Raw genomic sequence first — 13,854 nt, forward strand, 5'->3', positions numbered from 1 at the left:
CTGGAAGAGGAGTAACAAGACCAATCCTTTTGTTCTAGCCCCACCTGGTAAGACTACCTAACTTCTTGTCCTATCCCCACTCCCAAACTTATCTAAGCCATAATGTTATAACAGCTTCTAATTTCACAGAACAAGGGACAAAATCATTCAAAGGACCATATTCTTTTGGCTAGTCAGCTACTTTAAAAGGAACTTACCTAATTAGTTTGGACAAGGATGAAATAATCTCAACATTGAAGCTGATAGAGCTTCTGACACCCCAGCTTTCTCAAATATTCCAGTTCATGGATCTTGGATACAGCCCTGTTCCAGCTAACACCTTACTTTTCAGCCACAGAGTAACAGCTGTACTAGAGTATGGCTACAGCAGCACTTCTTTTTTAAACAGGAAAATGCATCACAATCACACACAAGTGCATTAAAAAAAACCACAGAGATCAAAGACCTAAACATAAGGACTAAAACTATAAAACCCTTGGAAGAAAAGATAGAGGAAAAGCTTCATGATATTAGATTTGGCAATGATTTCTTATATATGACACTGAAGGCACAGACAACAAAAGAAAAACCAGACAAACTGTACTTCATCAAAATGAAAAAGTTTTGTGTATCAAAGGACACTATCAACAGTAAAAAGGTAGCCCACAGAATGGAAGAAAATGTTTGTAAATCATACATCTGATAAGGGATTAATATCCAGGATATACAGAGAACTCCTAAAACTCAACAACACAAAAACAAACGACCTGATTAAAAAATGGGCAAGGGACTTGAATTGAAATTTCTCCAAAAAAGATATACAAATAGCCAATAAACATATGAAAAGATGTTCAAAATCACTAATTATTAGAGAATGCAAATCCAAATCACAATACCACTTCACATTCATTAGGATGTGAAAATAATAAATGTTGGTGAGGATGTGAAGAAGTCTTGCTGATGCAGTATGGAAAACCACTAATTTGAAGTGAAGTCTCCTTTACTATTGACTTTACCTCTATGGTCCACATAATTATAAGAAGACGCCAAATCCATTGACTACGGTAAAGCAACTGCATTACCTTATGCCAACAATAAATGTACATATACAGCTGAGACACTTATTTGTTGGTGAATATCACCCACTGCAATAATGTAACACTGGTACCATGGCACAAAAGCCTACATACTGGATGTCTTCTGATATAGTCATCCACTTGTTGCTTCAGTTCAACTCTGCGTGCATCAGTGAGTTCTCTGAGTCCTTGCCAAGGAGCAAATAGTTTCTTTTTCTTACGGCACTTTGCTAGGAATTTAAGAGTCTGGGACACACACACACAAAAAAAAAAAAAAGATTTGTGATTTTTCCTTCCCTAACAGAACTATTTCCTTCCTACAAAAACATATGATAGTGACAACAGTTGTTAACTCTTTTGTGTATGGGGAGAAAGATAGGATTGTGACTGGGGTGACAGAGGACAATAACTTTATCGTTATATTCTTCTGTAGTGTTTTAATATTTTACAAGGATATATTCATATATTATTTGTACAGAAGGCAATAAAGAGAAAAAAATAGGAAATCAGCTTTGGGTTCTAGTCTTAATTCTAGTCCCTTATAAAACTGTTTGATTTTGGGCAAGTCATTCAATCTCTATAGGATAGGTTCTATGTCTACAGAAAACAGGGATCCCAATTGTACTTAGCCAAGGGATTGTAAAGATCAAGGAGAGAAGGTACACAAGAAAAAGCTTGGTAAATGAATGTGCTTTCTCCCGTCCTTCAGAATGAATTCCTGATAAGAAATTTTGTAACAGGCAAGATGTGGAGACACATTTGAAATTATTCTGCCCAAATGTTTTTCACTCTTCTCCCTTCTTTGTAGTTTTTATTTTCATCAAAGTTGTATGTTTACATTGCTTAAGGCAAGGGTTGGCAAATTATGGCCCACAGGTCAATCCAGCCTGCTGCCTGTTTTTGAACAGCTGAAAAATTGTTTACATTTTATATGATTACAAAGTTCAAAAGGAAAAGAATTCATGACATGTGAAAATTATGTGAAATTCAAAATTCAGTGTCTACAAAGGTTTATTGAAACAAGAGTCATGCTCATTTGTTTACATACTGTCCACAGCTTCCTTTGGGCTACAACTGTAGAGTCCAATAGTTACAAGAAACTGTATGACCTGCAAAACCTAAAATATTTTACTATTTGGTGCTTTCCAAAAAGTTTGTTGATATAACTATTGTTTAAAGTGTCAGTTTTAGAAGAATTGTTAAAAACCTCTCCCCCAAAGACAGCAACTTTAGTTCTTTCAGGTTTTTCTTCTGATGTTTATCTCCATCTACATTTTTGTGATTTTTTTCAGTGATAGGTATTATCTATTGACTTTCTCGTATGAAAGATAAGGACTTAGCTCTCTTTCACACATACTTTCCATATCTCCAAATATCCAATATTATTAAATCATAATTTTAGTTAATGTTAATGTTCAGTGTTTACATTATTATGACTACATAAAGGCTATTCATTTTTCAACCATGTAGTGATGATTACTTTTTCTTCCTTGCATACTTTTATTTTCACTGGAATTAATAACTCTATTATTTTCCTGTGCTTATTTTTCTATATATTTATCACTGATTATCACAATTTCTGCCCTAACTGTTCATACATTAAAACACATCAGGCAATCTATCAAATTAATTTTCTTAGATACACATATTCTGGAACTTTCTGACTTGTTCCAATCTGGATAGATTATTCCCTATGCTTGGTGCATAGCTGTCATCCAGAGATCTCCCATTCCCCATCATCTTGGTGACTCTTTTCATCTTCCCTTTGTGTTTCCTGGATTCCATGTTGTCCTTTCTTGGGTTATTCCTTTGTTTCAGAGACTTTGTGATGCATAAAAATGTCTTTAGTGTATCTTTACCTTTAATTGATGGTTTGGTTGGATGTAGAATTCTAGTTGGAAATCATTTTCCATCAAACATTTGACAGCCTTACTCCAATATCTTTTAGCTTCCAATGATGCTGTTGAGGAGTACTTTTCGCCCCAGTGTATTTCACAATAATGTGAAATAGATGTGAGTGTATTTTTGTCATTGTATTGGACATTCAGTCTTTTTAATCTAAACCACATGATATTCAATTCTGAGAAATCTTAAATTACTTGATTTCTTCTCCTCCAGTTTTTTTTTGTTTGTTTGTTTCAAATGTTTGACCTCCTAGACTGGTTCTGTTTTCTTTTTGCCCTGCTCTCTAGATTTCCCAAACCTTTTTTTCTAGACCTTTTATTATGTCTTTTTTTTTTTCTGTCAAATTTTATTCCATTTGTTCCCTGTTATCCAGTATCTTGGTTTTTGTTTCATGTATTATTTTCTTTTAGATCTCGGAGAAAATAATACATTTTAAAAGTTTTCTTATCCCTGCAATATCTCTATTTCCACCAAGTAGTTTTTTTGTTTGTTTGTTTTTTTTTTTTTTTTTTTTTGCGGTACACAGGCCTCTCACTGTTGTGGCCTCTCCCGTTGCGGAGCACAGGCTCCAAACACGCAGGCTCAGTGGCCATGGCTCGCGGGCCTAGCCGCTCTGTGGCATGTGGGATCTTTCCGGACTGGGGCACGAACCCGTATCCCCTGCGTTGGCAGGCGGACTCTCAACCACTGTGCCACCAGGGAAGCCCCACCAAATAGTTTTATTCTATTTGTTTCGGCCTTAGCTTCCCGCAGATGTCCAGTGATACTTTCAGCTGATATTTAAGAGTGGGCACTAAAAAGCTGTTTAGAAATGCTGAGCAGATGGGTAGGGTTTATCTGTTCTGTACTTCTTTATAGGGCTACTGAACTGGGCTGTTTCATTGGAGTACCTCATTGTGAGTATATGTATAACTATTCCCTTGGGCTGTTCAGGTTTCCTAAAGAAAATGTTTTCAACCTACTGTTTACACGATACAAGCCTGGCTGACAGCACTGAGAGCTGAGAAGAAAAAAGGCCTTGGAGGTTTTTACATTCAGTATAAAGATTTCCTTAATACCCCTGTTTTTACTATAGTACTTGAGCCTTCAACCGCGCTTACATTCTCCTATTGAGAGATTTTTCTCCTTTTCTTCTATTCTTCCCTTTTCTTGACTTTTCTTCCTTGCTTCTCCTTCTATCTTTCCTCTACTTCCTGTTTTAGTATGAAGCCAGGCTTATGATGCTACTCTGGGAACTCAGAGTAAAGTTTCCAGAACAGAGGAATTTTTGCTCTTAGATCAGAAAAGTCCACCTTGACATCTGTGTCTCTTTTCCTCATTCTTTTTCATTTTAGGACTCTCTGAAATTGTATTTGTCTCCCAATGTTTATTTTTTGAACTGGTTTGTTTCAGTAAGTGCTTTTGTGGTTGGTCTTTAATAGATATGTATATTTCATACTGTTCTGCTATAATCAAGTAGCAAGAATTAGCTATCATTTTGGCTCTAGAGAGCAGATGCCAGCAAACATCACCTTCCTTCTGAGCTGCTGCTTTTTTTTTTTTTTTTTAAAGAAGGAACAATTAGGTTTATTTGCTTGTGCCAGGAAATATCTCACATACATTGCTATAAAAACCATGTTTATGGGGCCTCCCTGGTGGCGCAAGTGGTTGGGAGTCCGCCTGCCGATGCAGGGGATACGGGTTCGTGCCCCGGTCTGGGAGGATCCCATATGCCGCGGAGCGGCTGGGCCCGTGAGCCATGGCCGCTGGGCCTGTGCATCCGGAGCCTGTGCTCCACAACGGGAGAGGCCACAACAGTGAGAGGCCCACATACAGCAAAAAAAAAAAAAAAAAAAAAAAAAAAAGAAAAACCATGTTTATCACTTTAGTGTGGAATCCTTTAGAAGCATTGGCCAAGTCAGCTTTGGAAACTGGATGCACTGAACTGGTGGATGCCACAGATGGAAAATTCTAGAAGGCAGTCAGACCTGCCCTTGTGCTTGTCACTAGTTTCCAGTCTTTGATTTCCAGGTTTTGGCTCTTTCAAAGCCACTTTTCACATTTCTGAAATCAAGAATGGCCTGAGAAATCTCTTCATTTGTGTGCATCAAAAATGAACCTAGAGTAAAAAGAGACATTCAGAAAGTTCTGGGTGACGAGAATATTTTCTTCTACCACTAAAATGGTGCATATTTCTGTAGTTCTTAATTTGAAACAAACTCAGGCATATCTGAATAGCAAACGGTTATTTTCCCAGCATCAGATCCTCGAGGACTTTAAAACAGGTTTTTAGGATTGTATGATTATAAAGACCAAACTTCAGATAAACATATGCAATTAGATCTCACTCATCCATTGCAGGCTGTCATCAGCAATGGCAATCTCTTTATTAAAAACATGCTTAGGTTTGGTTCTATCATGACCAGTTTTGTAGTTTTAGTTCTTTTTACCTTCTTTATTTTTTTAAATTGAGGTATAATTGACATACAATATTATATTAGTTTCAGGTGTCCAACATAATGATTCGATATTTGTATATGTTGGGAAATGATTGTCACAAAAAGTCTAGTTAACGTCTGTCACCAAACATAGTTAGAGAATTTTTTTTTCTTGTGATGAGAGCTTTAAAGATTTACTGTAGTTGTCCGTTAAATAGCATTGGCTGATGTCAAGAACTGAACTGATCTGATAAAAAAAAATTGGCAAATCTTGTCATAGTTTTGGTGTCTCTGCAGTATATGAGGCTGTGTCCTTACATGAGGGGTCTAAGTCATTTTTGAAAACTAGTAGCACCTCGTTGACAATAACAGAAGATTACAAAAATTTCAAGTCAAGAAAGAATCACATTTTGGATTCTTTAGGGGTCAGCACACTTTCCCATGTTGAACAACTGTTTCTCTCTCTCTTTTAAAATTTATTTATTTAATTAATTTATTTTTGGCTGCGCTGGGTCTTCTTCATTGCTGTGCACAGGCTCTCTCTAGTTGCGATGCACAGGCTTCTCACTGCGGTGGCTTCTCTTGTTGCAAAGCACACGTTCTAGACACGCAGGCTTCAGTAGTTGTGGCTCACGGGCTCTACAGTGCAGGCTCAGTAGTTGTGGCGCAAGGGCTTTGTTGGTGCACGGCATGTGGGATCTTCCCGGACCAGGGATCGAACCCATGTGCCCTGCCTTGGCAGGCGGATTCTTAACCACTTGCTACCAGGGGAGTCCCAACAACTGGTTCTCTTAATGGCTCCCCAGGAATTAGGACAAAGTGGCTTCTCTCAGGATCCTTGTTCTCCACCTGGACACTGTCACCTTCCCCCAGCACAGCTGTGTGATGAGGTTCTATCTTTTGTTGTGTGTTATCAGGTCCAATATGCATGTTCCCAGATATGGTATAAATGAAGCTTGGTCACCCTTTAGGAATAGGCTGGGAATGCTTTGCTCCTTGGTCCAATCTGAAGTCCAAATATAGAGTTGGTGTGTAAGTGTAAATCTTAGACTTGATTCCCAGGGCTTCTCCAGAAATGACAGTAACGGTAACACCATCCTGACGGGTTTAGGGATTTTGCTGCTTTTCACTTCCTGGTACCAAGGCTCCACCATCTTCCATGAGCTCCTCAAATTAATCCACAGCTGTAGGCCATGGACTGACTCCTCTGAGCAAGGCATCTCCACACAATGCCCCAGCCCATGGTCATCCACTGCAGGTCTCCTGTGTTCAACTGACCAGCATGTCCACAGAAGTCTTCGCTGGCCGTGCTAACCCCCTTCCAGGAGGTAATACACTGTTTCAAAACCTCAGTGTGGGTGTTCAGGAAATCCACCTGGTCTACCGCCTTTAAATTCATCAAACAGTAAAAATGGATCCAGATTTTTAAACTAAGGTCAGCCAATGCTTCTGCTCCAACCCCTTCTGACTGCTCCCAGCTAAGCACTAAGAGGGTAACCTTGCAGGATGCCATATAAAGGCTAAAATGAGAGCATGCTGAGGCTTAGCAGATTGCAGTGCTCTGTAGAAAGAAAAGTCATTTGCCACTTGCACCAAATTGCAGAGGACCATTTAAGCATCTCTGGCCATCTCCCTCAGAGACTCCCCTGGGAGTCTAAAGCTGGCTGGGGAGGGTGGGGTCCTGCTAGCTGATTGATGGCACCAGCCCTGCCTGGCCCCATGGGTACCCGGTACTCCAGCGTGCTTGGGGGCCCCTTCTGAGCTTAAGAGATGAAAAAGCAAGAAAAGAAAATCCTGGAACATTAAAAAGGAAAAGACAGCTAATTCTTCAAATTTAATTCTAATACTATACCACTACAGAGAACTCCAACTTGTTTACGTAAGGATGTGTAATTTGAAATTAGCAGGTTTACATAAGGTTTTCTTGATTTTTATCTATCTGAGAAACAATGCCTCTCTTTTACCAAAGTGAGGGACAGAAGGTAAACAACAGTTCTGGCCTTTGTCTGCCAAGGACACTAATAACCAGTTCCTCCTGAGGGATAAGTTCAATGAAATGTTATTCCAACTTCCTTCTGTGAAATTGATAATTATTTCCTTTTCTTTGTTACCACGGTCACCTGCAGTGCTAACAGAAATATAAAGTGAGTCAAATATGTAATTTTAAATTTTCTGGGAGGCAGAATAAAAAGGTAAAAACAGGTGAAATTAATATTTTGCATGTACTGAGTTACATAAGCATAACTCAATATATGTAAAATATTAGCATTTCCACATGTAATTAAGACTCCGTGCTTCCACTGCACCACTGCAGGGGACACAGATTCCATTCCTGGTGGGGGAACTAAGATCCTGCATGCTGCCCCGGAGCCCAGCCAAAAAAAAAAAAAAAAGGTGGTAGCCATGAGGTAAAGGTATTAGAAAGGACCCAAGGCACTGATATCCACCGGTCCATGGGTTAATCCTTAGATGGCATTGCTTAGCAGAGGGTAAACAGCAGATGTGGGTGTGATTCAGTGATGGTGCAGGACTGTTTGTTGCATACATGGCCTAAAATCCCCCAAAAAGCCTAAGAAAGATGGAGGCGGCAGACATCTCTTCCTATTTCCCTAGTATTTACTGTTTTTTAAGCAGTTTAAAGAAATCTTTGTAAAAGCTTAATCAGAGAAATCAATAAGGAGACTGTTCAAAATCTATCACTGTGAAAAACTGAAATTGACCTAAAGTTTAACAATAAGGGATTATAAAACTAAATGCTACATGATCTGAAATCCTAATATGAATGTTAACTATGTATAATAACCAGGTATTAGGAAAACTGGTCATTAAGTGAAATAGACAGCCTTGTACTATGCTTTTCCAAGGCAATAAAATATTACTATGCTCCAGATAAATCCCAGGAAGATCATCATTTAAGAACACCCTTCTATAATTCAAGAATTATAATGATCTAATTATACCTAATGTATTATCTGCACATTAAAAAACATCTAATATGATAAGCTGCTCCTACGTAGGACTTTACAATTGACAAAATACTTTCCCATAAATTAGGTCATCTGATCCACATAACAACTGAGTGAAAAAGATAGGGCAGACATTCATTCATATGTCAAGCACATGCAGGAAGCTGACAATAAATAAGACTTAGTTCCTTACCCTTGAGATTCTCATTGATCAAGTAAGAAAGAAAAAAATTAACAAATAACACTGCATTTTGGTAAATGATGTACAAGGGTCTATGGAAATACTAAGGACTGAATGTCTAAATCATTTTGGCCAGTGCTAAGGATGTTCTCATTTTAAGAAACTAAGGCTCAGAAAAGCTAAGTGACTTGACCAAGACTTTACAGCAGGTAAACAGGAAAGTCAGGTTTGAACCCATGTCTTTGCCTCCTAATCCAGTACTCTTTTTACTAAATCAGACTCACTGCTCTCTGAAGTGTGACAGCTGCTTTATACTCCACAAGAGATGGCCTCTGTTGGCGAAAATTCTTCCTTTCCCTGTACCCTCTCCAATGTTTCTGGATAATCAATGCTGATTTCTCTTCTATTTCCCGATTATGTTTTTCCACCTGACCTAAAAAGATAACAACTATTACAACATACTCACTTCTATGCTTTCTCAAGTTCTAGAATCAGGACAATGAAAGTACCAACAATCTTGCAGTCCTTTTATTTTTTTCAATATTGATTTTCCCAATTCTATTATTTTACAATGGTTGTAAGCTTTTAGAAACAAGGCGCTCCAAAAGCTTTCTCAGATTATGCATCTTCTTTAGAAAAGACTCATATCTTTTTTTTTGTCTCAGAGGAATGAGAAAAGGGCTAAAAATCCAATAGCAAGAACATTTAGAAAAAAGAATCACAAGTAAATAGAAAGTCATTCAGTACTACCAAAAGGGAAAGGCACATTGTGTATATATGTTACCTACTCTGCGTGGTTCTAAATTTCTCTTTAGTCACTCAGTTAGTTCTACAGATGACTTTCTTTTTACTTTCTGGGAGTTGGTCAGCATATAGTCTAGGGTTCACAGTAGCTAAGTGACAGAATAAGGCGGAAGGTAAAAATAAAAAGGGATATATTTGAGAGACAGTACCAAAAATTGATAGGTTTTAGTGGTGAACTAGATGTGGAGGGAGGGAAAAAATTCTAGGATGTCTCATAGATGGGACACTGAGTAGACTGTTGGTGCAATTACCTGAGAGATGAGGAATACAGGAAGAGGAAATCAGTGAGGAAAGATAATGACTAGCTTTGATGATGCTTGTGGATATCTAAGTAAAGCTAACCAATAGGCAGCTGGCTACAAGGCTGTATTGTCCAATGTTGTAGGCACTAGCCACAAATGGTTACATAAATTTAAAGAAAGTAAAATAAAATTTTAGATCCTCAAGTGCACTAGCCACATTTCAAGTCAACAGCTAACTCTAGCCATTGGTACTGTGAAGATATAGAACATTTCATTTTGTAGAAAGTTCTACTGGGCAGGGCTGGTCTAGAGCTTAGGAGAGAGGGTGAGGATGCAGACAAGATTCCAGAGTGCTAAGCACTCAGTTGGTAGTTGAAGCTGCAGTTATGCATGGGATACCTCAGGAAGAGCAACATGAGAATAATGGGGTAAGGATGGAACCCTGGGAAACATCTGTATTTAAGGGAAAGAAAGAGAAATATGAGGCTAGTGAAGGATACGGGGAATGAGTAGTAGAAGGGGGAAGGAGCAGAACAAAAAAGGAATCTTGAAATGACTCAGATCTCCCAGACTACACTTTAATATTCAGCTTAGTGTATCAAAAGTGGCAAGAGGTGTCACAAGGTTTGTACTGAGTTCTGAGGGCAGAATGTAGCAATATTCTAACACTTTACTTAAGTTCAAGGGGGTTCTTTCTTTATGTCAAAGACAGATATCTTTAAGCGTAAAATTTTGTTTCACTAGTTTATCTGAAAGAAAAGAAAAATTACTGGAGAGATTGCTCATCATCAACTAATAGGCCTTAATAAAAAAAATACTTTTTTTGACTCAAGAGATTTAATAAGATTTACCTGAAAAAGGAGAAACAGGGAAAAGGTCCACATTTAAAAAAATAAATCATCAGGTAGCTAGGAAATTTGGTTTATTAAAAGATACCCTAGGCTTCCCTGGTGGCGCAGTGGTTGAGAGTCCGCCTGCCAATGCAGCGGACACGGGTTCGTGCCCCGGTCTGGGAGGATCCCACATGCTGCGGAGCGGCTGGGCCCATGAGCCATGGCCGCTGAGCTGCGCGTCTGGAGCCTGTGCTCTGCAATGGGAGAGGCCACAACAGTGGGAGGCCTGCATACCGCAAAAAAAAAAAAAAAAAAAAAAAAAGGGTACCCTAATCAGTCTTAATTACACTTATGAAATTGATGCTGCCACACACCTGGATGAACTATTTCAAGCATACTCAGCCGTAATTCTCGGGAAAGTCTCATGGCTCTCTGCCTTTGAAGTTGCAGTTGTAATCTGCGGTCCTCTTCTTCCTTCTGTCTACTTAGCTTCAGTAACATCTTTGTTCGTTTAGATCTGTGATGGAAACATTAAGTACACACAATTTTCATAATTATATGTCCACTCAAGAAGTATTTATGAAAAATGGCTTGATCTCACTAGTAATCATATAAATACAGACAGCAAAAAAAATTTCAAAGATAATTCTTAGTGTAGTTAGAGTATGATGAAATAAGTTTTCATGTGCTGCTCTACAACCTTTCTGAAGAAATATTTTGGATAAATGCATCAAAATATTTCTGAAGAAATACTTAAAATATGTATCAAAAGCCTTAAAAATGTTAACCAATTAATTCCATTTCTAATAATTTTCTTAAGGAAAAATCCAATACGTATGTAAAGACTTATGTTAAAGGATGTTCTCCATAGCATAACAACAGTAACAAGTTGAAAACAAACCATATGTCCTACAATAGTGAGTAATATAAATAAATACTGGTTCACTCACTGGATGGAATTCTATAAACTATGAAAAAATAAAAATTTCAAAGAAGCAATCACTGTCCCTAAGGCAAACAAAGAAGAGATAGAGTTATGCCCTTAAGCTCGGTTTCAAGGGGGAAGTTGAAGGGTAGTGGAATATGCCACTCTGGCATAAAGATCGTTTTGAGCTGGAGGCAAATGAGAATCAGGAAACACAGAAAGAAGCCTTCCCAAAGGATCCCTTAACTCAGTAAAAGCAGAAAATAGCTGAGAAATGAGGACTGCCATAAATTTCCCCTCCCAAGGAAGTTTTATGGCCATAGAGATGGAAAGCTGATGCTAAGATAGACCTGCACAAATAACCCATATCTTCCGTGAGTTCCCCAATATATTTACCTTCCCACAGTTTGCTGCCCTCAGAAGCCTAAAATCCTTTTCTTTTCACCTGTCACTTTGCTATAAATTATTCTTTGTTAACATCTATATAGGCCCAAATTCTTTTTTTTTTTTAAGGTAAGAAGTGGATTTATTTAGAGAAATACATGTTCCATAGACAAAATGTGGTCTGTCTCAAAAGGCGAGAACAGCCCTGGGAGAAACACACTCCAGAGAGTGTGGGCCATCTCAGAAGGCGAGAGCTATATAAGCCCAAATTCTAACCACCCCTTTGAGTTATGCATCATGTCAGGTTTCTTCCATGTGACGTGTGCTACACATGTTAAGAAACTATTTTTCTCTTGTTAATCTGTTTTTGTTTTTGTCAGTATAATTTTCAGGGCCCCAACCAAAGAACCTAAAATGTATAGAGGTAAAAACTGTTTTCTTCCCCTACAAAGTCAAACAAATAAAATTAAAATACCTAAGTATCAGCACCATGATAGAGGAAGGTAAATTGTGAGCTTTCCTGCTTGTGAGGCAGCTGTTAGCTGCTTCAGTAAACCTTGCTGAGGAAAAGGGTACTTAACAGAAAACAAAGTTTCTGACCATGAAAAGTGATCAAATAAAGAAGAAACCCCCAAGAAAGTGCTTTAGCAAGGGTGTGACTATAAAAGAGTACCTCTTGTTGAATCTGAAGCTCTGATGAATCTAGGTCCATAACTGTGAGTGGTGGGCAGTCCCTCCCCCAAAAAAACATGGGAGAGGGAAATTACTCTGAGATAATAACCTGACCACAAAGAGACAGAAATAACCTTGGCAGAAAGCCCAGCTACAAAGGAAGTAAAAGAAATTTGCATAAACTGATGCAACTAATAGAAGAGGAAAGGTGCTGAAGCCTGGAGCAAACTGGAGATTAAAAAACTAAAAACTCATTATAATGTGAGATTTAAATAATTTTGGCTTCATGGCTAATGTCTTATAATGGATATATTTATAACTGGTCTGGTGTTGTTACATAAAGCAATGGAATTTCTATTTTAAAATAGTGGAATCTTAATTAGATCCCACAGATACCCCTCCAAGTGGACAAAATCTTTAATCCTAGGATGCTTTTAAGTAAAGATTTTAATATTGCAAAGAAAAGTAAACTGGCAAATTTGGCAAATACTGTAAGACTAAACATTAAAGGTCTGAATCCATGGCATAGGGGCACCTTTAAATGTAAGAGGATACATAGCTGAGAACGGTAGCAGGAAGAATCCATAAGGGATAACTACTCTGAGTTCACTACAAAGGTAAGGCTATACCAAGAACATCTCACTCTTGAATAGAAGAATATATACTGTGACTCTCAAAATATTCATCATTTCCCAAATTTATTTAACCAAAGAAATAACTTTTTAAATATTTTTAAAGAAATAGCTAGTAGGATAGACAAACTTTGAGCAATGCTGGAATGGATTATACTTGCCTCTCATGAGTACGATTTACTTAACAGATCTGCCTGCCTAACTAGATCTGTAAATCTTCAAGGGCAAAAAATGTGCCATATGCATTTTCCTCCCTACCACATTCTAAGTGCCCAGTAACATGCTAAAAAAAACTTTCTATTGTTTTAATTTTGTGAGGTACATAGACAATTATCCCCATCTTATAGATGGGAAATTTGAGGTGAGAGAGGTGGGGCAACTTGTCCAAGATCATTCAGCCCATAAGTTGCTGAGGAGGGGCACAAACTCAAGTCTGTTTAACTCTCCCAATACCTAGCACAGCCTCTGGCATATATTAAGCACTTGAAGCATGCTTAAAAAATTAATGTTTTTTTGGCTACCAACAAAACTCATGCCCAATGATATTAACTTATCTTTTAAGTCTTCTCTGAAGGAAACTTTTATCAATGAAAAGCATGTCCACTAAGGGACACAGCCAGAGTGGCTTCAATACCTTCCACTAACCCATCCAGATTCTTAGAGGCAATGGAAAGAAAACACACAGACACAAATGACTTAGCTCCTAAGGTCATTTATGATAAAGTAGAGCCATCTCGGAGGTGATTTCTCATGCAGCCTAACTTAAAGCTAAATTTTAGTTCACTATTTTAAAACACATTTGTAACTGAGAAACACAGCTGCAGTTATTAAAAGAATA

General features: G+C 38.0%; 2 protein-coding genes and 1 pseudogene across 7 annotated transcripts in view; 1 reads left to right on the top strand and 2 right to left on the bottom strand.

The window, feature by feature from the left end:
* Nucleotides 1-13,854, top strand: part of EAF2 (ELL associated factor 2) — a 122,472-nt gene that overhangs the window by 20,433 nt on the left and 88,185 nt on the right. The window lies entirely within an intron of this gene.
* The window catches only part of IQCB1 (IQ motif containing B1), a 47,102-nt gene that overhangs the window by 2,590 nt on the left and 30,658 nt on the right, over nt 1-13,854 (bottom strand). For 5 of the 6 annotated variants that reach the window (XM_060099001.1, XM_060099002.1, XM_060098999.1 and 2 more), the window contains exons 11-13: nt 10,778-10,920; nt 8,809-8,957; nt 1,170-1,301 (exon numbers count right to left, since the gene is read on the bottom strand). In XM_060099001.1, coding sequence (XP_059954984.1) covers nt 1,170-1,301; nt 8,809-8,957; nt 10,778-10,920 — 424 coding nt within the window. The remainder of the gene's footprint in view (nt 1-1,169; nt 1,302-8,808; nt 8,958-10,777; nt 10,921-13,854) is intronic. The other variant, XM_060099003.1, reaches the window with a different exon arrangement.
* LOC132491090 (pirin-like) lies at nt 4,946-6,890 on the bottom strand (annotated as a pseudogene).

This window comes from Mesoplodon densirostris, chromosome 5, assembly GCF_025265405.1.
Source record: "Mesoplodon densirostris isolate mMesDen1 chromosome 5, mMesDen1 primary haplotype, whole genome shotgun sequence".
NCBI lineage: Eukaryota > Metazoa > Chordata > Mammalia > Artiodactyla > Ziphiidae > Mesoplodon > Mesoplodon densirostris.